The sequence below is a fragment of the Ammospiza nelsoni genome, chromosome 1 (genome assembly GCF_027579445.1).
Source record: "Ammospiza nelsoni isolate bAmmNel1 chromosome 1, bAmmNel1.pri, whole genome shotgun sequence".
Classification (NCBI taxonomy): Eukaryota; Metazoa; Chordata; class Aves; order Passeriformes; family Passerellidae; genus Ammospiza; species Ammospiza nelsoni.
In genome coordinates this window covers 103,165,683-103,192,157 of record NC_080633.1, presented here as the reverse complement: position 1 = coordinate 103,192,157, position 26,475 = coordinate 103,165,683, and the positions used below count along the sequence as shown (strand labels likewise).

At 37.9% G+C, this 26,475-nt stretch overlaps 1 protein-coding gene across 6 annotated transcripts in view; it reads left to right on the top strand.

Annotated features, from left to right (window-relative positions):
• PTPRM (protein tyrosine phosphatase receptor type M) overlaps positions 1 to 26,475 on the top strand; it is a 442,321-nt gene that overhangs the window by 128,342 nt on the left and 287,504 nt on the right. For all 6 annotated transcript variants that reach the window (XM_059467174.1, XM_059467165.1, XM_059467156.1 and 3 more), the window contains exons 3-5: positions 6,273 to 6,538; positions 18,245 to 18,323; positions 21,301 to 21,416. In XM_059467174.1, the coding sequence (XP_059323157.1) occupies positions 6,273 to 6,538; positions 18,245 to 18,323; positions 21,301 to 21,416 (461 nt within the window). The remainder of the gene's footprint in view (positions 1 to 6,272; positions 6,539 to 18,244; positions 18,324 to 21,300; positions 21,417 to 26,475) is intronic.

Genomic DNA, 26,475 nt, shown 5'->3' with positions numbered 1-26,475 from the left:
GAAAATGTATTTGTTTTCAAATGGCTATATTTTACTTCTCTCTCAAAAGAATCTGGGTTTTCAGAAAGAAGACAGTTTTTCATGTTCATGTTCTAATAAAACATAATTTCTTTCAAGCCCTTCTGGTATTTTTTGGTGTGTTCACTTTAAAGAAAAGGTGCAGACAGATCTGTCTCAAAGCTCTAGCATGTTTGAAATCCAGTCACAGCATAAAAGTTGAAAAATGTTATAGCTGGTGAAATACATTAGGTTACCTTTAAAGAAATCCAGCTGACTGCATCATGAAGACTCTTGAGAGAATTTGAAGAAAACTTTGCATACCTTGTTGGCGAAGCTTTTTTTCATGTTTTAGAAATCAGTTCTCAGTCTTAGCAGTTTGTAGCATAATTCCCACTGGCTATAGAAAGGTACCGGTGAAGCTGCAGAGCACATGAGGATAGACCAAATGTGGGATGACAGAAATGAAAAAAGGACATTGCCCTGACTTACCTCTTTGAAACTCAGAAGGAGCACAGTTCCTTTAAAAGTGAAAAACTCTCCCAGGTAGTTGCACACTTGGGCTGCTGTGGGTTTTCTGAGTGACTGGGGCTGGGAAGGAAACCTTCCCCCTGTAGTGGTGCTGCTCCATTGCCTCAGGCCTGGGCTGCATCTAAGGTGGCTCTCCAGGGACAAGAGGAGTAGCACAATTCCTTGGAGATTTCATAGTCCACGCCACACTTGACTTTCTTTATCAAACAGATGGAAAATTACCTTGTAGATGCATTTCCTTTTATTCAGGCAAGTCAGGTTTCCTGTTATAAACAAATAAACTAACCAAACAGAAAACTTTCCAGTTGTGTTCATGAGTGGAATTGCAGTTCAAATGTGATCCCTTTTCCCTGCCCTTCAGAAGGTTTTATACAAACCAAGCATTAACTTTGTTCCATTTCAAGAGTAGTCTACTCTTTTTCCAACCTAAATGATTCCATGATGCTGGGACTCTGGGAAGATCCAGATTGTCCTCTAATTTTCATTACTTTCAATTAATTTTAGGTAAGTGTTTCAAATATATACCTACTCCCTGCTTTAGAATGCTCAACAAGAATTTTCCTGTTCCAGACCTGGGGAGATGCTGCTTTGTGCTTTAAAACTCTCCTTGGGTCTGCCTGTCCTCAAGTCTTATCTTACTTTGATTTCTGTTTTTCTTAAAATGCAATGATTGCTTCAGAAATTGAATTTGAAACTTGAGACAACTCTATCAGAATTTATGCATACACAGTTGTTTTCACTAATAGCTTGTGAACTTTATATGTCCCTACTATACATTGCATGCTTTTTTGCAAAGAGATAATATTAGTTATGTAAGAAGTAGCCTTCAGAATGTCAGTGCGGTGTTTGAAAATGCAGAGTACTCGTGAAGAAAACAGATAAACAGATTACTGGATGAGTAGTCAAAATCAATAAATATTGAAAAGGATTGATTAAACAAACAGCATTCAGAAAGCAGGGTTTGTTTTTTATATACTGGCTATTGGAAAAGGGGCTGCAAAAAATACAGGATTCAGAAATACATGATTTTATGTCCAAACTTGATCAAAGCAATTTCTAACAGAGTTATGGGAGATGTGTCTGTGCATCTGAGATGAGGAAGAATTTCAAGAATTGAATTTAGTGAAAGAATTATAAGGCTTATTAGTCTTACTAATTGCTTGGCTAAAACAAAGCGGGCATTATGGGTAGAAGTGAATTGATCTTTTTAAAAAATACACAGCACTTATGGTGGATTTTTAATGGATTTTTTCCAAGAGTTTGAACAGTTGCAAATTTGGAAGATAAACAGCTTGAAAGTTGAGATTAATGATGTTTTTAGGATGGGTAATAAATAATGATTGAAATTACCCTGTTAAATTTGAGTAAATATTGCTCAAAAGAAGACTTAAAATTCACTTGGCGACAGTAATGGTTTGTAGGTTAATGAGCAGAACTGATGGGTGTTAGCTGAGGCACTGAAGGGAAGTCTCTCAGCTGCTGTGTTTTGGGGCACCTCATTGTGCCAGTTCAGGGGTGCCAGCGTCTCTGATGTTTGTGTGCACGTACCTACTGGGTGATGTCTGGAGGTGGTGCATTTGAATTAAAGTTCCAGCTTCTTTAGGTGGTGCTAGTCATGCTTTCAGAGTTACAGCCGCCCTGTAATTTTCAAATGTTACCGGAAAATGTTTTTTCCTTTTTCTATAATATTAGTAAATAGTAAGAAAAAGTACGCAAGAGAGAACCTGTTTTGTTTGCAAGCTTTGGGAGTTAAAGTATAAGGTGGACTGTTCCTAAATTCAGGTCTTTTGCTTTCTGCAGTACTTCCAAGGTGGACTGTATAGATTTTTGTTTATGGAATACAGTAAACAAAAGAACACTTTTGAGTTTCCCTTGTCTGAAAGTGGTACTCATTATGCTTGAGCCTCACAATTCATCAGCTCATGCACTGCAGTTCCAGTGTCTTGAACAGTTCCACACTTAGTCTTGGGCAGTCAGAGAGCTGCAATCTCTTGTGAGTGATGGCTGTAGGGTTTGCTGGCATTTAGGGAATGCTGTTCTGCTAAAAAAAGTGACCTTTTGTATGTATCTTCCAAGCCTTTCGTTGATTCTATGAACTGCCCAGTCACAGCATTTATGAGACCTGTCTGCACCTCACGGGTGTTTTGTTAATAAAGTGATACATAGATTATCTGTTTTTAAAATCAGGCTTTTTGCTCTCTATCATTTAGCACATTTTTCAAATATTGGAGAGTCAAAATCAACCAATAGTAATGTCTAAATAAATTACTCTAAATAAAATACTCTTTTTAAAAAATTATTAGGAAGATAATTTGTCCTCAACCATGTATAAGACTGGTGAAAAATCAACAAAGTAACTTTCTTTCCTCAGTAGTCCCATTTCCTTATGCATGAAAAATGGTACTGCATTCCATTTTGTTGTGTTTGACATTCCCAGTATAAAAAGGATCTCTTAACAAGGTGAGGTGTTATGATGAAAACTTGCAGAATGACTGGAAAATCTCTTATGCCATTCCTATCATTTTTTGTCGGACAGTATGTTGCTTTTCCAGTTGTCAGATTTTATTTTTTAAACTTTTTGGTTTTTTTTTTTTAGTTCTTCCACTCTATCTTTTTGACCATCTTTTTGTGTCCAGTATTTCACAGAAAATGTTGATTTATGCTAATGAAATGACCAGTATATTTAATTGCCTGTTTACTCTGGAGCAAATCGGTATTTTCTTTTTTCAAGTATTGCATCTTTTTAGAATGAATATTTACATAAACCAAATACCTGCTGAATTTTACTGCTGAACCAATTTTAAATGAGGAATTGTAAACAGCAGCAGTGACTTGAGGATAACCACTGCTTTGTTGATTTAAATGCCTTAGCTATAATGATGAAGTACATGTGATTCAGCAGGGTTTTGGACTTAAGAATCCTGAATTTAATGAATGATGAGCGCCATTAGGTTTTACTATATTGCATGTAGTGCCTTTACATAGCCCTCTGTAAAGGGCTGAGGAAATTATCATCCACGTGTTTAAACATGGAAGTACACTTAGAGAAACTAAATAAGTGTGATAAAATGAGTGTATTTATAGTAAGACATGCACTTGCTATTTCTTCTTAGGAACGAGTACTCAGTTGATTATAATTTTACATGATTTCTTGTGGAATCCTTCAATTCTGGCAGATAACTGTTTGCTTGTATATGCCAGTGTATCCTTTCAGTTATTTTTAATATGTATTTATGTGCCCCATATGTGAGACGCTGTTCTGGAGAGCTGATCCACTGTCAGAAAGTATGCTGTGGGGCTTTTGTTGTTTGTTTGTTGGATTGATAAGTTTCCATGTAAAAAATCCTGCCAGTTAATTTTTAGTGAATTCATAAATGCTTTTAAGTATTGCTCTTATAACTTAGCAAATTATACCCATTTAAGCAGTTTATATTTTAAATGTAAATAAATTAATTGAATGGCAGAGCACGTACTAGTTGATGGAAGGAATATTAGCTTCTTTCCTGCCTGTTTTAAGAGGAAAAAAGCATGTGCAGTGACTTCTGTTTATGTTACTAATGAATAAAGGTTTTCCCAATATATTATAGTAACAGACCGTGAGTTAAATACAGAATAACACCTTTTAGGAAGTAAAATATTTATAGTCCTTTGTATTAAAAGAAAGTTCAATTTTTGTCAATTTTATGAACTTGTCTAGAAAGGAAATTTATACTTGATAAGTAATTTAAATTCAATAGCAAAACTACTATTACTGAATAGTTAAACCTATTTAACATAGAGATACACTCTGGACAAAGGTTCTCCAACATTCCATTTCAAGAAGTGACTTGCATCTCATTAGAAGGTATCATCACTCATCAAAGTAAGAAAAAGGAAAAAAATTAAAACTTGGTTTCTAATAACTATGTGGCAAGTGTGTGTGTACTTACATTTTTCTAAGTACACTTAGCTATGCATTTGTAGCAGGGATCTATAACATATCCATTTCTGGACTTATGAAAAATGCAGGGTTTAAATTATCTCATGCATTTTATTGAAGTGTTTTCTTTGCAGAGTAGATACTGAATTTTATTTCCTTCTATGATGTCATAGGTTATCTGTTAATAGAATTCTTTCCTTTTCATTTTTTCAACCCAGAAATATGAATGCCTCAGAAGTCATGTTGCATTTTTCTAACATCTGTACGGTCTTTCAAATTCCTTAGTCCTGCAGCATGAATATTTTGAAGGTACACTTCAATGGAACACATGAATAGGCACTAAAAAATAGAGTATAAATTGACTAGCTGCTCGTGTGAGAGTTGGTTGAATGTGACTTTATTTGAATACTTTTACATTTTTTATTTGCTGTTTTAAGTTGTGATCACAATATAAAATTCAACCCCAGCTTTATTTTTTTTTTTTTTTTACATGTAAAGCTTACTGGTTTACTTGAATTTACATTTGTTCATTCTTTTTTCACCTTTTGAAGACAGGAGACAATTGTCACACTTAGTCCAGTAGGTAACTTGTGATTAGCTAGAGGAAGGTTAAGGGATTGAGAACATTTTAGACACTCTCTGCATCACATACTGCAGAGTATGTGATCATCTGAACACATGAAATTCTCTTAAATTTCATTGCAACTCTTGTGGTGTATTGACCCTGACTGGACACCAAGTGCGCTCTCCTTCATCCTGGTCTCAACTTCATTCTGGAATTTTCTCTCTCTCCTCCCTTCCAGCAGTGCAGAGAGACAGTTAATGGATCAGTTCATCACATGTTGTCTCTGCCACTGCTTCCTCATCAAGAGTCAGACTCCTCACAGTCTTCTCCTGCTCTGGCGTCTCTTCCCACAGGATGCAGTCCTGCAGGCGCAGATTGCTCCAGCATGGGTCCCACACCAGGTCATGAGTTCTGCCACTAAACCTACTCCATTGTGGGCTTCCCACAAAGTCACAGCCTCCCTTGACCATCTGGTTGAGCTGGTGTGGGGCCCTCCCCAGGCTGCTGCAGGTGAACCCTCTGTGGACTCCATGGGCTGCAGGGGCCAGCCTGACTCACTCAGCACCTGGCCTGCTGGGGAATCTCAGCTCCAGCGCCTGGAGCACCTTCTCCTCCTCCTTCTGCACTGACCTTGGTGTCTGCAGGGCTATGTCTCACGTATTCTCAGTCCTCTCTTCAGCTACAATTTTGAAGTTTTCTTTTTTTCCCCGCCTTTCTAGTTACATTACCCCAAAGGCTCTGCCACCATCCCTGATGGGCTCGGCAGTGGGGCAGGCTGGCTTGGAGCTGACTGGCACTGGCTCTGTAGGACATGTGGGGAAGCTTCTCACAAGAAGCCACTCCTGCAGCTCCCCCACTACCACAACCTTGCCAGGCAAAGCCAGCAGGGACTCTGCGTGTACAAGCACTCAGATAGCTGAGACCTCCAGCTGATTCTGTACCACCATCTGTAGGTTTATTGCAGTGCATAAAACATTGCACTTGGGGGCTTTTTGTCTCTTTCAGCATTTGGGGCTTTTTGTCTCTTTCCTTCCCCACCTGTAGAATAGAGATATTAACCAGCTTTACAAAAGATTTTTGAGATTCTGCAAAAGAAATTTGAGATCAAATACCTACCAAATGCATATTACTCTTATGTTAGTAGAAGCAAAGAAAAATGGTTGAATTATTATTATTAAATTATGCTTTAGTTACAGATATTAGCATATTAAGAAGAGAAAAAATGAGGAAGAAATTGAATCAATCACTTTGTTTTTGCAGGTTCTTTCATGTTGCTGAATACATCTGGAAGATTTTCAGGACAGAAAGCTCACCTCCTGATGCCCCATCTGAAAGAAAATGATACACATTGTATTGATTTTCACTATTATGTTTCAAGCAAGAGTGGAGCTAGCCCTGGCACTCTGAATGTATATGTGAAGGTTAATGATGGTCCTATTGGTAACCCAGTCTGGAACACGTCTATCACTGGCACTTGGAGCAGAGCTGAGCTGGCAATTAGTACTTTCTGGCCCAATTTTTATCAGGTATGTCTTACTTTTTATGAAATTTTGTCTCTCGTAATAGCCATCTGGTTCTTAATCCTCATTTTAACTTTGAACCAAAATAAATTTCCGTATATCTAGTTGATCATCGTCTTAATCACATTTTTGTACATGATGCTAAATGTTTGTTTTTACATGCATATGGCTGTGTTTATATGTTTATGTATATTTATAGAAGTGTGTGAAACATGCTCTAAATCTGGATGAACTAATTAGAGTGAATAAATCCAGAAATTTTGCCATTGATTTCAGTCAATTAACTGTTTCTCTGTAATAAGTTCACTCATTCTTTCAGTTCCACAGGGATGCTGGAATTGAACTCCAGTAGATTTTATTACAGTCCAGTCTTCAAGTTTGATTTATATCAGCAATACTTGTTGCTTTAGAACCTCCAGAATCCTTTGAATCCTCATTTCAGGTCTTAGTGCTGAATGCAGTGTCTATTGGTCTAGTAGTAACGTAAATATAATAGTAGCTGTCATAGGAATGGGGTTTTGAGTGCATCCTAAAGATTCAGTGGAATTTCACTTGACAGTCTCTTAGGATGCTGCTTTTCTGTAGGAAGGTTTAGATTATACAGTTACTTACTGCTCTATGGTAGTTCAATGTTTTTCCTCCTTCTTCCTGTGAAAATGCAGTCTATGTCTCCACAAACAAGTAACTTAGTTTAAAATAAGAGCAGACCAGTAGCATAGAGGTGTTACTGAGCCTCCTGCATCTTCACTTGAAGTTTGGAAAGTTTGAATTTTATTTGTTTGCCTGTACTGAATATTGTCACCATACTTGTGGTTTGAAGCTTTCTGAAGAAAAGCCATCCTAAAGATGACAAGTTCCTTGACTGTAGGCATCCTTAGGAGGTACAATCGTGCTCTTCCACCATGCTGTTCCAGAGTGGGACTCCCTGATTCCCACAGCAGTGCCCAAGGTACTAGTGTCACACGTGGCAGAGTCTTGTTGCAGTTCCTGCATTTGCAGTCTCAGGTAACCAGGTATTTGTTGTCCCATCATATTCTAATGAAGAGTTTGGCAGTGTCCACTGCAGGTATTCTGGGAGGCTGCAGTGGGATGCTTTCTGTGGCTGCAGCATCTGTCTTGTAAGGATGTCTCAAGTGAACTGAATCTGTCCTTTCTGAACCCTTTTTCATTTAAGTAAAAAATGCTGAAGAACTTTCTGGAGTCTTTTTTCTGATTGTTTCATCCACAATGAAACAGACAGTCCTACTCCAAAAGATAAGTTTGGAGGGCCAGGAACATTTTACTTTTGGAATGTGGGATGCCTGGCAGTGGATGCAATACTTACAGACCCAAAAGAGCACACTTGCACATTTCTTCTTGCCTCTGATAGTGTGCTCCTAGGTTAGGTCTGCATTTGCATCCAATGTACTTCCCAAGATTCCTAGGAATTGCTGCAACTGCATTGTCAGGACTTCTGGAGAGTATTCAGGGAAAGCTTATGGACATCTCAGCAAACTTCATGATGTGGATCTTTTATATTTATGTGCAGTCTTGGTGAGGTGATACTCTTGTGCCTTTTTGAGAAGGATGGGTATATTGGCAGAGCTGAGGCTCACTTCAGCTGTGTGGGAGGAGCTGTGTGCTACCTGTCAGCATAAGGCTGTGTCTTGATCGCAAAGTCTGAGCTTTGTTTTGTCATACACATCTCTCAGGGTGGAAGGGCAGTGTGTATTTTGTTTCCTGTCAGGGTTCAAGGAGGGTTTAGATGATGCTTTCTGTCATTTGGTTTAGTTTCAGGTAGTCCTGTGAGGAGCAGGGAGTTGGTATCAATAATCTTCAAGTGTCTCTTCCAGCTCAGGACTCCCATGATTCTCTGATCATACATCAAGACCTGATGTTACCAATCTGATGCCAGTGTTGAGAATGCCTTCCTGTGCTGCCGAAAAGCCTTTCTGTCTTCACTGAAATATTGAGAACCAGTCTGTGTTGTTAGCCTCAGTGGATGGTGGGAGAAGAGGATAGAGCATCCCACAGACCATTTTGTGGCTGACACTGGATATAACTCAATGGCTAATAATGTGGAATTTACTGGAAGATTTGTGAACATGGTGTTCAGGAGTATTCAATACTGAGTACTGCCCAAGTCTGAAATATTCCCATTTATATAGTGAATTAGAGGAGCTTCCAGCTTTCTGCCTTCTGAAAGGAGTCTGGTTTTTGTGCAGCAGGACTGCTCGGGAATCAGCAGTCAGTAGAGAAATGTGTTGTGCTTCAAAGTCTCACTCGAGTTCTGAATCAAAAGGCTGATGTGGACAGGAGAATTTTAATAGAAGCCTTGGGTCTGACTATTAATTTTAAGGTAAATTAATGTATTCTTAAAAATATACAAAGCTTCTGTCAGTTTCAAGTGTTATTACTAATCTTTTTAACAATAATCTGTCAGATTTCTGACAATATGATACATATGGTATTTGGCCATAGAAACAGAAGGATAACCTTTCCCATCTTCTGTTTCCTCAAGACCTGCCTGCTGGACTGTTCACCCTTATTTGTAGGTGAACCCTTACGTGCTTGGATGAGGTACTGCAGTTCAGGTGATGTATAATAGATGCCTAAGCCTGTCTGTAATGGATTCCACGTGCTCTCCTTCCTGTTGGAAATGTTCACATTTTTGCATAATATTTCTTTCACTGTGGAGTATAGTAGGTAATTTTCTTTGCATTTGCTGCATATAGTCTGAAATAATACCTGGTTAGGTACTGCAATTTAGCTGACGTGCCAAAAGATCTTATGCTATGTTAATATCCATGGCAGTGCAGGGAATCAGTGTTAAATACTGTAGCTTCTCTGGTTTCATTGTAAATAAGCTCATTTATTCTCGAGGAAGTGCTGTCACCATTTTAAGAGCTTACAGTTAATTGTCTTTGTTTTTGGTTGCCTCCATTCTCTCAGAGATCTGTGATGCAATTTCCTCACTTGAGTGCTGACATTTGCTATTTTTCATTGTTTCTGAACTCCTTTCATCAGTTTTCATGCATTTTCTTCTTTATAGAGTTTGTTGTGGGGGAAGACAGGTAGTTAGCTTTAAGCAGCTGGGAGAAGGGGGCAGGAAGAGGAGAGAGGGTATATGTGAATGTTGTGAGAGCGTGGCTCCAAGTTGGGTGGCAGCTCAGGTGGCTGCAGGAATAGTGGGGAAGGCACAGGACTCATCTGGTAGGTATATAACATAGTACCAAGTCTGTTTCCTGAGCTACTATACATTTGAGTCCAAAACTGCAACCTCCTTTGGCACAAATGCATGTGTTCCACACAAAACCTCCAGAACATACAAGACTTCCTCCCATTGATTTTCTGAGTTTGTCTGACCTTGCTGAACATAATTAAGAGAAATCTCCTAAGAAGATTTTTAAGGAATGATGGAGCCCTTTTTAACTTTTCTTATATGAATGTTGGTATCTTCCCAATGAGTAATCTCTAAGAGAACACATGACGTTAAGGGACAAAGCAATGTAATTGTCTGATTGTCTTTGTTGTGTTGTAAATCACATGATCTGTGTATCCATCCACATCTGTGAATGTTTTCTAATTCCATTCCCTTAGCAAAACACCTGCAAGATATCTAGATGGAAATGAAACCAACATGTACTACAGAAATGTGAAAACAAATTATATATGATAACATTTCAGAGTTATAATATTTATACAATTCAATATTTTTTCAAACACAGTGTGTTGTCTGTTTTGCTGTTGAAAAATGTAGGCAAAATGGCTCCCACTAAATGGTAGCTGACTACAAATCAGATTATGTAGCATGGAGTGAATTTTTATCCAACTTCTAAAGATTTATTAGTTTAAACCATGTATTGCAAGCGCATACCAGGAAAGTGCTTGAAAGATTTAATAATTAACAGTAGTTTATTATTGGAGCACCAGCTGTCCCAGCTTCTAAATATTTTTTGGGTTGGATTTCTATTTAGAATCGACTCATTAGAAAAAGTCTTTGAACTAAATAATTAATTCCTTTTAATGCACCCGTTTCTTTTTGCCAGGTAGTTAGTTGTGGATGTTGCACACCATAGGTAAGCTGTACTGCATACATATCACAAATCACCATTGCAACCTGCCTGTAACAACATTAATTGTTGATTACTTGCTGGTTATTTAAATTGTCAAGCATTCTGACAATTAAGGATATATTTAATTCTGTAATTAACAATCTTCTAAGTACTACTGCCTAACATTTGCCATTGATTTAGCATATGTCTGCACTGCTGTCCAGTTAGTGATAACAGTGTGCTTGCAGTAACATGGGTTCAAGCTGCCAAACACCTTCTGAGTCCAAGACAATCAGCACAGCTTGTTCTTTTCTGCTGCGCCTGCTGGTCTCTGAGCTATTTGTTTCAAAGTAGCTGATGTATTTCTGCAGGTACCAGTCTTATTTCTGTTTTATAAAATCGCTTTAGGAGTGCTCCCCTGAGGAAGCATTGCCTTCCTCTTTTTAACACTGTGCCCAGGAGAAACTGTTTGCTTTACTGAGCTATTGTCTACTTGGTGCATCTTAAGCAAGAGCATCGAGGAGTTTATCGTGCCTTTGGAGACAGCCTGCAAACAAAACAAAGCTTCACATGATTCCTAAGACCTTCACCCTCCTCCTAATTTGAGTAGAATTAGAATGTACATGGAAAAAAGAGAATTGAACTTTACATAGATTTTGCTGGTAAGTGGCAAGATTGTTTTTAGATGCTTGGGGAGCAGTCTCAGTAGGTTGAGAGGCTCTAAAATTGATGCTTTGAGATACAAGTCATGAAAAGGCTTCTCTTTTAGTTGAGGAGAGGGTGGCAGGGATTTTTGGCATGTGTTTTTATTTTCTTCAATGTTTTCCTGTATTTTCTCATTTGGATTTTTTAGCAGGAGTAGAATGGTAGTTTCAGGGTTGTTTTTCCTAGATTAGTTAATAATTAATAATAATTAGTAGTATTTAAAATAAATTTTATATTTTAGAAGTGTTGATATTTTGGAATATCACAATATGCAAAAGCTACTACTGAGTTGAGTCTGGTGAGGGGTTTGTGTTCCTTGCTTCTAACCCTTCAAGCAAGTAATTTAGCACAGCACCACTGCAAGTCACACACCATCTCCCTATCAGTTTTTATATTTTGAATTATTTGCTTTGTACTTTCCTGGAAGTCAGTCATGGCAGCAGTGAACTGAAACAAATCTTGATTAAATAAAACAACAAACACTACAGATTTAAAATCCAGAAATGGAATTGAAGGGATTAAAAATAGCTTCCAGTACAGTAACATAACTGTCTGTGCCACTGCACCATCTTTAAATGTAAAGTCCTGTGAAGCTGAAGTGAAAAAATGGGGTAAGAGCCTGGCAGTAATTCCTGATCCTTTTTAGTAAGGACACAAAGGAGTTACATTGGTATCACTTCACAGAGATGAGATTTACCCTTCACCATTCTGACACGTTCCCCTGTAAATTGGGAGTTTAGGGAATAAGAAACAGCAGATCAAACCTAACTTTTAAAATCTGGACTTAAGCATACATTTGTTTCATAACCTGCTTTGTACATGTTTGGCTTGGAGTTTGGCTCATGCAGGGTACTTAAATCCTCATCTAGGACAGAGCATTAAGCTTTTTGTGCAGTAAAAGTCAGGCTCACATTCTCATGTGTTGTGTGTGTTGCATTCAGCTGCACACATACAGTTCCTGAACTGTGCTTTGAACTCCAAAGAAACTTTGAAATGCATATTGCATTTGGAAAAACAACCTGTGTCAGGCATCTTAAATAGCTCTTCTTCATTGACTTATGTGCTTTGGGAATAACTATTTTGAGAAAGATGCACCAGGGCAAACAACATACCTAAATTTAAAAACCTCCAGCAATCTAAAAATGGTCACAAGTATGGAGGCATGCATTTTTTGTCACAGACACAAGGCTCTGTTGTTTGCTCCTGTCCCTTGTTCCTAAACCAGAAAAGCATTTGGGCCTTCTGTAGAGAAATACAAGACAGCAACTGGTTTAAAAACAGAAAGAGAATTATAAGATTTAACAAGCCTTAATGTCAGGAGTTCAGTTTTCAGGCTGGCTTGCTTGTTTCTTTGTGGTCTCAGATTGGCAGCAGCCACCAAAATGTTGTTTCATGTGCTTGAGTGCAGGTGTGAGGGCCACATGGTAGACATGTAGGAGTGGGAGGTGGGGAGGGAAGTGGCATGGAGCAAATTCCCAGCCAGGGAGGCCTGAACACAATTCAGGTAGCCCACATCAATAAGCTGTGATGGACCTCTGTGGGGCCTGGGAAAGGACCAGGTCAAGAACCTTCCTCCACATGGCTTTGATGAGAAAGCAGTTGCTGCTGTTGTGGTAAGGCAGGTAGTCCTAAAATGAATCAGAAAGCAGGGAAGAATTGAACCCACAGGGTACAAGCCAATTTTCTAGATAGAATGGTTCCCAATGCCAGTACAGTCAGAGCAAGGTGCTCTGTGCTGTAAAGCAGAGCAGGCAGAGAGGAGAGCGCAGTGTGTGATGCAGCACTGCCTGCTCACTGGGGAGGCAGGGGGGCAGGATTGCAGCCTGAGTTTAAGCAGCTTGCTTGGTACTCCTTTCTCTTTCTTGTTTTTCCAAAGTGCTATTTTTAGGTCGTGTGAAGCACGGTGTTTATATTTGGTGCAGTCTGCCTTTTGACTGAAAGTGTTGTAATTTTGCAGCAACAAAGGCAGGAATTTACAGAGTGAGGTTGTGTGGCAACAAAACCTGTTTATTTCTATTGTTCTTTGGAACAAACGAGTTATCTTGAGTCGCACATTTTCAGCAGTAAGCATTTATGTTGGTGAGCAGATCCCCTTTCTTTGTTCGTATGTAGCAAGGGGAAGTGGCAGGAATGAAAAGCTAATTTTGCTCTTCAGTGAAGCAGGGAGGATCAGGGACAGTGCAGTGCTAAGCTGCTTCCCTGATTCCTGTTTGGCAGGCATGCTGCGGGGAGAATGGTGTAAAACAGCTCTCAGGGCAGTGTTCTGCAGTTTTTCCTGAGCAAATGAATTCTGTGTTTTAACCAGTTGTTTCCGGACTGATAAGGTGGTGGAATAATAGGCAAAACATCCAAGGGCTGCCCAGTCTGACGTTACTGGAGTGTTTTCTCTGTTTTGACTGGAGTCTTTTGTATTGCCTGCAGGTGTTGCATCAGCCATGAGAAAAAGCTAAGTTTGGAGGTGGTGGTAAAAAAATTTATGTTTACAGGCCAAGCTACTTTTCAAATGGAAAATTATGGAGAAAATTAGATGTGAAATAAGTTTCTGGGTTTCACTCCTAGTGAATTTACTAAGGAAACTGATCCAGATTTGTGAAGAATCTTGACGTCCCTATTGTAAGGTTTTCAAGGCTACCAGAAGTGTTTCTCAGGTCTCTCTCTCACAGTGTGTAGCACTCTTACTAGGACTTTAAGAAACCTGAAACCTTGACCCTACGTAGGATCAAATTACTTTTTTAATTGAAAAAGGGAAAATGCGTAGTGAGCACATATTTCAGCCCATAATCTTCAGTCATCAACTCAAATAAAATACTGAATTTGTATACAGCAGTTGATAGTATTTCACAGCCTGTGAACCAAAGAGGGTTATTTTGCTATACTTGGAATAAACTGTCATGCTCATACAATCATAGAGTGATTTAAGTTGGAAGGGACCTTAAATCATCTAGCTGCAAATTCCTGCTATGGCTGGGGCACCTTCCATGAAACTAGGTTTCTCAAAGCTCCATCCAACCTTTATTTGAACACTTCCAAGGGTGTGGGGCTCAGTTTCTCTGGTAAACCTATGCCAGTGTTTGACCACCCTCAAAGTAAAGGTTTTCTTACTTATATCTAATCTAAATATCTTCTCTTTCAGTTGAAAGCCATTGCACTTTGTCATATCACTATGTGCCCTTGTGAAAAGTCCCTTTTTTGCTTTCCTGTAGGCCCCTTTTAGGTACCGAAAGGCCCTAGAAAGATCTTCAGTATGTGTTTATAGATGCACCTGTAATGTGGTATCACATAATGAGACAAAGTTGAATGGAGCTCTGAACAATCTGGTCTAGTGAAAGGTATCCCTGCCTGTGACAAAGGGATTGGAACTAGATGACCTGTAAGGTCCCTTCCAGCCCAAGCGATTCTGTGATCCCTGGAGCCTTCTCTTCTTGAGGCTGAATGACCCCAGGTGTCTAAGCCTCTTCATAGGGGAGGTGCTCCACCCCTCTGACCTTCTCTGAACTTCCTTCAACAGGGTTTCTGCCTTCCTTGGGGGCCCCAGAGCTGGATGCAGTACTCCAGGTGGGGTCTCACTGAAATGGAGTAGAGGGAGAAAATCATTTGCCTTGACCTTTTGGCCATGCCTGTTTTCATCCAGCCCAGGATGCAATTGGCTTTCTGGGCTGCAAGTGCATGTGGCTGGGTCATTTGGACCTTCTCATCCAGCAGCACTCTCAAGTCCTTCTCATCAGGTCTGCTGTCATTCCATTCTGACCAGTCTGTATTTGTGCATATTTTTTCTTCTATATATGAACCAGTGTCTTTCTTTGACAGTGGTATGTCACTACTGGCTTTACTGCCTCTTTCTGTTCACTAAAAATGGCATATTCCATGTCAGAAGGGAGTACAAGTTACAGTTATTAAAGTTGGTATCAGTTTGGCTATTGCTTTTAATGGAAGCGTGATTTAACTGACAGTATTTCAATTTGTAATACTTTCTTTGGAACATACTGTCTTTAATGTCAATTGTAATTCAGTTGTATGTCCAACTGGCATTTTCTTGATATGCTGCCTGGCTTTTTTTTGTGGAATGACACTTTTGGTCTTTTGTCTAGAGATACAGCAGGGTATTTTAAGATCAGTTGTTGAGTTTTTCTCTGCTCTTGTCATTGGCAGTTCTGATTCAGTTGTTTCAAGGTTGTAGTCTCTGCCTATGAACCAAAGGAATAGGAATCTACAAGCTTTTTTGGCTATGAGTAGATTGCAGTACTGAGGCCCTTAAAGCCTCTCAGTGAACCTGTAGCTAAGCTCCCCATTATGAATTACAGAAATTCTGTTATCTACTGAGATATTGCACATTTTCTAAAGCTCAGGTTATTGGTCTTGCTGGAAGTGAGGTAGTTATTTAGAAAAGACACTCCTATGCAGCATTTTAAAAAATAGTTAAGTCCCTGTTATATGGCAGTAACATTTCTAGCAGAAAACTTCTGACTGGTTTGGCTGGCTGCTCCACAGGTGTGCATGTGCCAGTTCCTCAAGATATTTTTTAGAATTTAGCATATCTGAAAGTAGAGAACCTGAAAAAAATACTTTACTCTGCAGTGATGGGATCATGGATCCAGGTACGCCTTTCAGATGGCTTTGTGCAGTTGCTCTTATGCTGAGTGTTCCATAAGAAAGGGTTGGCTTTTAGGGGTTCTTTAGGTTCTATTTCAATAAAACCCAGAAAGTTAGTTGTTAATGTGTTTTTCTTCTTAACAGAGAATGCTCAAAGCCACTAGGGAATACAGGAAACAAATCAGTAACTATCCCGAGCCCTCTGTGTTTTTAGAGGCAGGTGTTTGCATCCACACCTACATTCATTTATCTCAGGGACTTACTTTGTGGCAGCATATTTCCCTGGGAAACTTTCCCATAATTTCTGAGATCTGGTTGTCTGCTCTCTCTTCTCCACTACCATGTTGGAATATCAGTGCCTCTACTGCAGGTTTCTGAGGCTATGCTGTGGTTCTCATGGTCTTTCAGATTTTCTGACTTTCAGATAGCTCAGTAGCTCTTCAGGAGGTGGAGCAGCCTCTGCCTTTTTTTCAAGGGCCTCAACAGAATTGGTTTTTTTTTTCAGAGCTTGTAACACAGATGAGGAATGTGTGATTTCTTGTGTCATATTTCTTAATAGAGTGAAATTATTGTTCTTTTTTCAAATTCAGTGGCTGTAAACAGGAGCTGCATTCTTGGGTCTTGCACTGCTGTTAAAACTTAGAGTTACTTAGTGTACATCATCTCTCTATTTCCTTTTCAAGGCTATTAAGATGAGGGTAATAATCATGGTTAGCAAAGTTATTTCAGGTCTCTGAATGCAGGTCATTCTTTGAGTCTTTGCTTCTTTATTCTTTAAGAACTTCTTCCCAGGATAGTGAAGACCAATTCTATCAGGCGATTTTCTTCTTTTTAGGAAAGAGATCCTTTGAAATTTTGAAAGGTGTTGCTCTGGATGTTCTACTAAATGCTGGGAGCTAAATCCATACCCTGTTCAGCCTGTTGCTGTGGATCAATAATACCAACTTCAAGAGTCAGTAGAGTGCCATCTGGCATTTAGAAAGCCAACTGAGCAACCCTTTTCTTGCAGAATTTGTTTCTGAAAAATTTCTTTGGCTGCATTTGGACTTTGCTAATCGACATCTTGTGTGTTTTTTTTTTTTTCTTGCTGCATGATTCATGTAGTGGCAACGCTGGCACTTTAGGTTGAAATTTTGTGTAGACAGGAGGCAGAATGAATCAAGTATTTTTTTCCTTTTCAGCCATGTGGACTTAAGGCCATATTTACAGCAATTTTACTCCAGTGAGATTGGGAGGGAGAGATGGACAGAGGTTAGGAAGAAGAAATCTGGGAGAGAGCAACAGGTCGGTGTCCATATGTAGAGCAATGAAAAACAAGGGAGGAGGCAGAGGCAGAAGGGCATGAAGGTTTTTCTCGCTGCAAGGTTTGTTTTAAAATCAGAATTAGTGTTCTGAGATTGTTTATTCAACATCAGGAAATTGTGATCTATTATGGAGCTGTATGTTATCCTCATAACATCTTTACATTCTGTATCATTCAGTAAAGGGGTATGGTATATAGTGTGATCATCTGTTCCAAGGTTGAGTACAGCATATGTGTGAAAAATGGTTTCTAAACTTTGTCTTCCTCAAGGTGATTCCTGAGATCAGTTACACAAGGCAATTAGAGTTAACTTCCCAAGCAAAAGTGAAGTATTAAAAAAAAATAAGTCACAACCTGGATTTTAGCATGAACTTCTTGAGCATTGGTGTGGAAATGTACCTGCTGACATTACTGGCATATTTTCTTCTATTTAAACATTCTTGGGATGTTCAAAGCTAAGGCTGCCAAACTTTGGAGAGGTTTACTTTAGAGTGTACTCAGCTCAAATGATGAGAATGGTCCATTTATTTTGTGACCTATTTATAGCCGTTAAACAAACCGTGGCAAATGGATCTGCTTTGCTTAATTCACTGCAATTGGTGGATGATTAAGAAGCATGCAAAATACATTCCTAGAAATAGGTATGTTTGTGTCTGATACTCTGAAATTTCTGTATACTACAAAATTGTAATGTTTAAAATAAAAGCTGTTCATTTGCAAGACAAAGACTTTAAAGTACAGTACTGCTCTTAATACTTAAGGCATTTATTAGATAACTCCTTTGGCAGGCCACAGGAGTTATTTTATAAATGACCAATTGGAGAGATTGTTTATTTCTACTGTGAGCTATATGTGATCCTGCTTGCAAATCTCCAAAAATGATGTAAATGTGAAAAAATGTAATTTAAGTTCTGATTAATTTTAATGATGAGAGCAACACATTTTGAGGGTTTTATGATGGTGTTTTGTTTTCCAGATGTTCATAACACATTGAATTAGTTTGTGTTTTTCCAATTACAAACTATTTTTATATTCCCTGTGTTCCGAAGATGCTAACTGAAATTCTCTTCTGCTTCTCAGGTTGTTTTTGAAGTGGTTACTTCAGGTCTCTCTGGATATGTGGCTATTGATGAAGTGAAAGTTCTAGGGCATCCATGTAGTAAGTACCTATCTTGTGTTGTAAAGCCAGATCCCCTAAAATCAATGTGCTACTATGCTTTGATAAATGTGGAGCAAAAGATAAGGAAAACATCAGAAAACAACGCCACTGCCAAAAGTACAGGCTGAGTATGTATATGGAGTGTTGCTAAACATGGCATCATTGCACCTTATTGTCTTTAAAGACATCTCTATGTGCTCCTTGTGTGCAGCACTTAGCATGAGTCCCAAACCCAAACTGGCTCACCTGGCAGCTTCTTTAGAAAAAAATCACCAAATCATCATGACTCTGTGATTCTAAGATTTGCTGATGATTTCTCTGTCTGCATCAAAAATTCAGTGCAGCCACAAGCTGAGACATTAGTGAGAACAGATGAACACAAGAGTTTGACTATATGTAATTATTTTTTCCAAGGCTTAGAAGGAAGAAGCCTCAGCTGGCTGAGGACTGAGGCTTTGCTAAGCAAGGTTACTCAGGGTACTTCTCAAGGTTCATGGCTCAGTTTCTGCGTTGTTTTACTTCTTCATGCTTCAGATACATTTCTTTATCTCATTGTTAAGGATATGTTATAGTTAACAGTTAATTATCCTCAAATGTCAATTCAAACTTTGTAAATTAAGCTTTAATATGGTAATCCAGATATTATTAAATATTAAATACTTAAATAAAACATTACTTCACATGTATGCTGTTTGTTAGATAAGGTATATTAAGATCATACATGAAATAGGAGGTTTTGAGCTTACTGACCAAATGACTGAGTGGGGAAGAAGACACCGATTTCTGTGTAATTCTTCCTCTTATATTGTGCTTGCGCATGCATTTGTTGCGGCTTTTAAGTAAGAGCTGTGATTCCAAATAAAAAGTGCTCTATCAGTTAGTATCAAAGCACCACATAAAAATGGTTTTAGTGTAAATGGCAGGAAGACACACACATTTCTTCAGATAGAGAGACAGTTATGCAGAATCAGCAGCTGTTATTTCTGAGTCACTTATTTCTAATAAACACTGCAGGCTCTCATGTTGTTAGAAAGTATAGGTGCTTCTGCACTTTGAATTTATATCCTTGGTTCAGGTAGGATAAGTCTGAAGCAGCATTTTAGCAGCTTAATAATTTTTTTTTATACAGATCTTGAGAGGTTTGATGCTTGCGTTTGTACCAATCAATTCCCAAAACCTGCAAATAATTCTTGTTAATGTGGAGACTGAGTTATAGCCCATAGCATGTAGAGTTCTGATGTGACAGTATTGAAATGCAAAAGCTTTAATGAAAAGTTCTTTGATGAAGTAATTAAAATGTTAGAAATTAAGACATCAAACCAGTTAAATTGTCTAAAGAAAATTGAAAAAGTGTGAAAATTGAAGTAAAACTACTGTCTAAAACTTTGTAAAGCTCATGATGATTTCTGTATATTCCCAGAAAAATAGTTCTGAAATTATTAACTCTTTAAACAAAATTGAAATTGGAGAAATATTTGATAGACAGTTGCCTAGGTAGTTCAAACAAAGACCAAGCAGAAAGCAGATTGTAGGCACATAGAAACTAAAGGAATGGGTTGTGGTAGATGGGCAGGTTTTTGTGTGTGTGTTTGTTTTTAAAACCCAATGCTCTTCTCCACTTAGGCCATACTTGGTAATTTAGAAAACTTAGTTTTTTAGAGTTAAGAAGACCAAGGGAACAGTAAAATCAGAAGGGGTAAAAGCAGATTTAAAAAAAAGTGACAGGTGAGAAATGGGGAACATACTGAAGAATTTTACTAGATATTCTCACATTATAGTTTCATAGGCAAAGAAGTGGATAATTTTGGCCTAAACTGTCTGCCCTAATTGGGGAATGTTTAAAGAAAAACAAAAAGGCCTTATTTGTATTAAATTTGCCGTAAGGATAGTTACAGAAATATTTAATCCCATATTTAGGTATTAATTGGAGCTATTTTATTCCATCTCGTCCTTCTTATGCTCTCTTGCACTGGATGTTTGGCAACTTTTCATGAAGCGATCTATTTATAAATTCCTTAAAAATACAATTTCTCCCAGTAATAAGGGTTTTTAAGAAAATATCATCAACTCTTTAAGTGGTCGTAATGCTCTGCTAGAAAATAGGTGTGTAGTTTGCCAGTCTACTGCTAGTACTAAGGTTTTGATGTTGAAAAGCAATGTTCAAAGCCTGGTTTATCTATTAGTGTAGACAGTGCAAGAAGTCTGCTTGTCTGCAGTAGCCTTTGAGTAGGTTGGGGAATATTATGCTTTAAATGATAGGTTTCTGTATCAAATATCTGTTTTTTTATTACATGCTTGATTCTTTTTAGTAAAACAAAAATAGGCTTACTTTTTTACTTCAGTGCAAATAATTGTTCAAATATCAATTTCAGCTTGCTTGTAGGTATATTGCTTTCGTTTTCACTGATTTTTTTTTTTTTCTCTTTCTAAATGACAAATAATCATTGGTATAGAGAATGTGTTGTGTTTTGGGTTTTTTCTTCAGTGCTGTTGAGAAGCATTGTGCTTAGAGAGTGCAGCTGTAGCTAGTGAGGAGTGTTATGTTAGTATTGCACCTGTTTGGTGGGCTGCATTTCTAGAGAATCTCTTCTATAGACAGTGTACTTTGTTAAGAAGAAAAACCTGTTCCCCTGATAACATCATTTCTTACTGGCTTGTCTAGTTGGTAGTGCAAGCATCTAATAGGTTTATCTTCAAAACATTATTAGTTTCCAATATGATCTTTTCTAATAGATTGTTATTACAAGAGGGATGCTGAGCTGAGGTAATTTACACAGCAGGAACAATTATACAGCACCCTTCTATTCTGCTTTTTGCAAGCCATAGGAGTAGACCAACCTAGAATCTAATGTGTAGATTTGATTGTTCAGTGATTTGAAACTTTTAAAGCAGAGCTGTTTCATTTGCTTGGTGAATTTTTTTTTATAGCCAGTACTTTGTTCCTGCATGACTTTAACACTTGCATCTTGTCCAACAGCAAAAACTCCCCATTTCTTGCGCCTTCAGAGTGTGGAAGTCAATGCAGGACAGTTTGCTACTTTTCAATGCACTGCAAATGGTGGAACAGACTCAAGCGACAGACTTTGGTTACAGGTAATTTATCTTTTTCCTAATGCACTGATATCTGGAGAGAGGAGAGAGTCTGAAAGGAATGTAAAACTTGAAAAATTATGGGCTGTCAATTTCATCAATATTAGATTTTATATTGCCTTTGAACTGCTCTGTGGTTGGTATTCTTTTGTAGAAAGTGCTACTGGGAGGTTTTCTTGCTTTGTTTCCTTACTAAGTGGAATTCCTTACTAAAAATAAAGATACTGTTTTCCTTACGTGTGGCGATCATGAGTAAAGGCTAAATCCCCAAGGAAGAACAGGTTATTTTCTAACAATGTCTGTGCTGGCTAACTGAAGTATTATGCATAACGATTTTCTTGGCTTACCTCTATCTGTTGTGTATTTTCAGCTAAAATTGCATTTTTACGGTTAGGTGTAGAGAAGACCATGTATAACAGTCAAATCTGACCTTCTATATTACTGAGTCAAAGGATATTACTTACATTCATTGAGTCCATTGTTTTTTACTTAATCAATAATGTAGCTTCCAGGTGGGTGTCAGATCTCAATTTAAAGTAGGTCTCCAAATAATTTTCTTTCGCTAAAGATAGCATTCCCGTATTCATAGATATCCAAAACAATAGCCTGGTATCAAAACCATGCCTTTTTTGCTTCATCTCTTTTAATAATGGGGGTGGAAGTTTAACGGCTTGCTGATACAAGGCTGATATTTTTGTAGTGCTCCAGCACCTTAAAGACTGTATTACCGTTGAATTGGTAGAATTAGACTACTCTCTTTCTGAAGCCATCATGATTTTTTGAAAGAATTATTTTTCTAGTTATGAAAGGCTTTAGCATGTATGGGAAAATAACAGGTTGCTATTTCATTAGTTATATCCTTTCTAGTACCTTTGAACTTTGCTGTAATGCTCTACTTTGCTACTAAAACTGAAGGTGGAATTCAATATAAGAAAATCCTCATTCCATTCAGTTTTTCAAAATGCTTTTGGACAGTACCATTTCCCTTTAGTTTTTTTTCACAGAATTTAGGACACCCATAAATTCTTTAGCAGAATGTAATTTATTGTAGAAATACCCTTCTAGACCTTATGTAATACAAAACTACTTTATTAACAGCATGTGTAATTCCAAAATATCTGAGCTTAGTTGAGTTGATTCCTTGTTTATACATGATTAGGAGATTTTTTTTTCTATATGAAGGATAAGAAAGTAGTAACAGACTTCTAGAGAAATTCTGTCTTCCTACAGGGCCACTGTTTATTTATTCTGCCTGTACAACTATAGGTCCCCCTGGTAATCAGCATAAGGTTGTGCAAATTCCAGGTGTGACTTTGCATAAGAATGTTTTAGAAGTTGACAGGATCTCCTGGATAGCTTGGATTTATTTTTGCACTTGTTTGCCAGTTTCCACAGATGTCTGCTGCAACTTAGAGTGAGACTGATCAAACAGCTCCATGTGTGGGTGCTGCAAAGTGAGGCTATGAGAGGACAGTTCCCTACAGGGTCAGCTGTATCTTAGCACATTAGGAGATCATTAATGGGCAACAGATCCCAGCCCTTGCAGCTCTCCATTCATACCTGACTCTCTGGTTTTGTGGTGTGGTGTTGTGGAATTTTGTATATGCCTGTGTGTGACATCCCCTGACACTGCAGCAGGACTGTGAGTGCAGCACAGCTATGAGTAACAGCTGTCAGAAAACATGGAAACATCTTCTGCCATCATATGACTCGTTAAATGGATGTTGAAGATCCATGTGTTCACAGTAGCACTAAACCCAATATTCAACTATAAAACATCTTAATAAAAGACATTCTTATATAAACTAGAGGCAGAATAATATGCACACTGTTCCCTGGGATCACTTATGCTGGCACTTGGGTAAGAGGGATTCAGGTTTTAGTGGCACTGCAAACAAATCATGCAATCTCTGTGATACGCTTATTTTGTTCACCAGTAAGACTAAGCCTTTTCTACTATCCTTCTGGTGGTCTGTTCCATTACACCAATAAAACCTCAAGGGTACATAATAGTAAATAAATAAATACAGTTGAGTGAGTGATATTATCAGGGGCTTTTCAGCATTTCTGCCGTGTAAGTCATATCAGGAGACCTAATCTGTTTGGATTTGACAATTTCAGAATACCATGAAATAATTTGCTCCCAAATGATTTCCAGTACCTGTCATTTTTTTTCAGATTCACGTTGTTAGTCTGAAGTGCAGGTAAATTGCCAGGATGAAATCATAAACCCACTGAATTCAGTGACATTTCTGCAGTTTCCAATAGTGGCAAGATTTCACTACTGTACTTCTGACTCTTATTTAGTACCTCTCTGCTTCTATGTAGCAGAATTCAAGTTTACAGGTACGCATTTATGTGATCAACAAATTCTTGACTTTTTACAGTCTGCTGGACTGTGAGAGCTATATGTTCTTTAAAATAAGTAAATAGTTGTGAGCTGATTTATTACTTTAGTCTCCATGTCTTTCCTCAGTTCTTGTTGGAACCAGCATACATGTTCTAAGTCTAGTAATGCCCAGGCCTTGGAGCTGTCCTAAGTGAAATCCATAAGTTGTACTTCACTTCCCTCAGTTGTTTTTTTTTTTTTTTTCTTTCTCTTTTTAAGTCTTTTCCTCTCTTATTCCCTTTGGAACATGAAGTCTGTTAATTTATGGAGTATTGTAGAACTTTCTACAATTGAAAGGGCCTGCAGGGAATCACGATTCATATGTTAGCTGCCCAAATTAGACCACTGAGGCATGAAATTTGTTTCATGATGCTGTGATCAGTATTTACTCTTTTGGGAAAGGGAAGACAGAAAGCTGTTTACCTACTGCATAGTGCAGAACATTTTTCCTCATTCCACTAGGCAGCCATACTCCCTAGTTCTTGAGCTATGATTGTAAGCTTGTCAGATAATCTGACAAGAAATTATGAGTATTTTCACTGATACCATTTCAGGTTAAATTCAAATGAAAGGACTCAAGAAAACCATGTAGTAAAACCATCATACAAGTTTGTTTTTGTCATTGTAATGAGTGTCTGGTTAATAAGGTTATTGGTTAAATTGTATGTTTATGAATTCATATCTCCACTAGATTATATTCTTAACGTAAATATACCTTTAAAAAAATCTGAATTTCTACAATTAAAAGATGTGTCTAATCTGCTTACATCTTCTTTTTTCACATCTGTAAACAGCACAGGGTATTGCTAGTATGTGATGATTCTTCCTCTCCTATTGAATGGTTGAGCAAAAATGTCATTCCTGTGCTCCCAGTGTAGGAAAGAAATGAACAGGTGCAGCACTGAACTGTTACTGGTCAAATGAAAGCAGCTGAGACAGTCTTCTGAAAAGCCTCTTAGAGTCCAGTAACTTGGCATAGGAAGCACAACTCTGAATTATAGGAGAAAGGGTGTAGAATTCATTTTTGGAAGTACACTGCACCGAAATCATGTTGTTGGCTTGCAAGGAATTTGCTTGGTTTTCCATAGCTTCCAAGGCCTGTCTCCTTCTCTTCATTTTCCCATCCTCATCTGCTGCTCCTTGTTATTTGCAGTGGGTTGGTTCAGTTGCCTCTGTGTGCTGCTTGTTCTTAGAATGAGCTACAGTATGATTTACAGGAAATTGCTGTCAAGTCATACCCAGATATAATGAAATTCCATTTTAATATCAAACACAATCTTTTGGTATTGCAATTGCATTTTTCAGACGTAGGCTACTCACATTGAGTCAAAGCACTTCTTGAGACAGCTTCCTCAAAGAGTGAAAAGCTGTAGCTGATGAAAAAGAGAGGTCATCACTTCACTGCAGTAATTTATTTTTCCTGACTTTATTCTAAAACACGGTTGAAATGTAAATAGTTACTTTAAAATGTTATTCTCAAACATGTAAATGTATTGCAGAAATAGAGAACTAAAAGTAGAAATTTGTGAGGGTGACCAGATAACAATAGGATCTCAGGATATGTCTGACAGCTATAGTAAGCAGCATCATCAGATTTACCAGTAGCAAGAGACTAATGGATATTTTTTTGATAAAAGGATAGAGGGTAAAATCTTTCATACCTTGGTTTATGCATGCAGGATGTGTTCTACTTCATTTGCAGCCAAGAAACTAAGAACAGTATCACTTTAATGGCCAATCTCTCTTCTACCTTATGTAAATAGTTATTTCCTGGATTTGGCTTTTCTTTTAGTCTTTCTTGAAAGCTGTCTTTCACCCTATTCAGTGTATTTTATTTTTTTTTATCCTCAGTAATCTTTGGCTGAAGGTGTGAAGACTATGAGAGATTTTATTCATCTGTATACAAAACTACCAGTATGCATTATTTATTACTTTTTCAAAGGAAGAAATATAGTCCTGTGTCAGAGGGAGTTCTGGAAAGCAAATTGTTTTCCTCAGGAATACAAACGTACCCAAATGACAGATATCAAAAACATCCTTGTAAGAATGTAGAACAAGTGAAATTACTCTTTGCAGATGATGAAAATCAAATAGATTTAGAAGATACACAAAATTGTCTCTGTGTGTGCATGTGCTCGTTTATGTAAATTGCATACAGTAACCCAGAAGGTGAATGAAGCTCTGGACTTCCATAAGAAGTTTCTGTTGTGCTGTATACTCTTAGACTTTCCCATAATTATAATTTTCATAGCCAAGTTTTGAAGTACTTGAGGAAAAAAAATGCTTTGGCCATTTTGATAGTGAAGCATCAATTCAACTGTTAAATCATACTTCTGTCTTATAACTTGGTAACACAAACAGGTGGAACTTTTGATGTAAACTGTACAATGAGATAGGCCTAAAGATGTTCATTTGAATATTAAAATATTTGTTGTTTTATGAATAGGTGCATTTGTGTACTACAGGAGTGCACAAGACCATTTTTTCCTCCTGCTCATCAATAGTTCAGTCTTCCAAGACTGGTCAAACCACCCTGTGCAACACAAATTGTCTGGAGTCCATTGCCTTGAGAAGAGCTTTAATGGCATCAGTCAGCTGAAGATTTTGCCAAGATTGCGTGCATCCTGAAGCATGTGCCTCCTGATGTGTTTTTAGTAGATAACCTGAGATGAT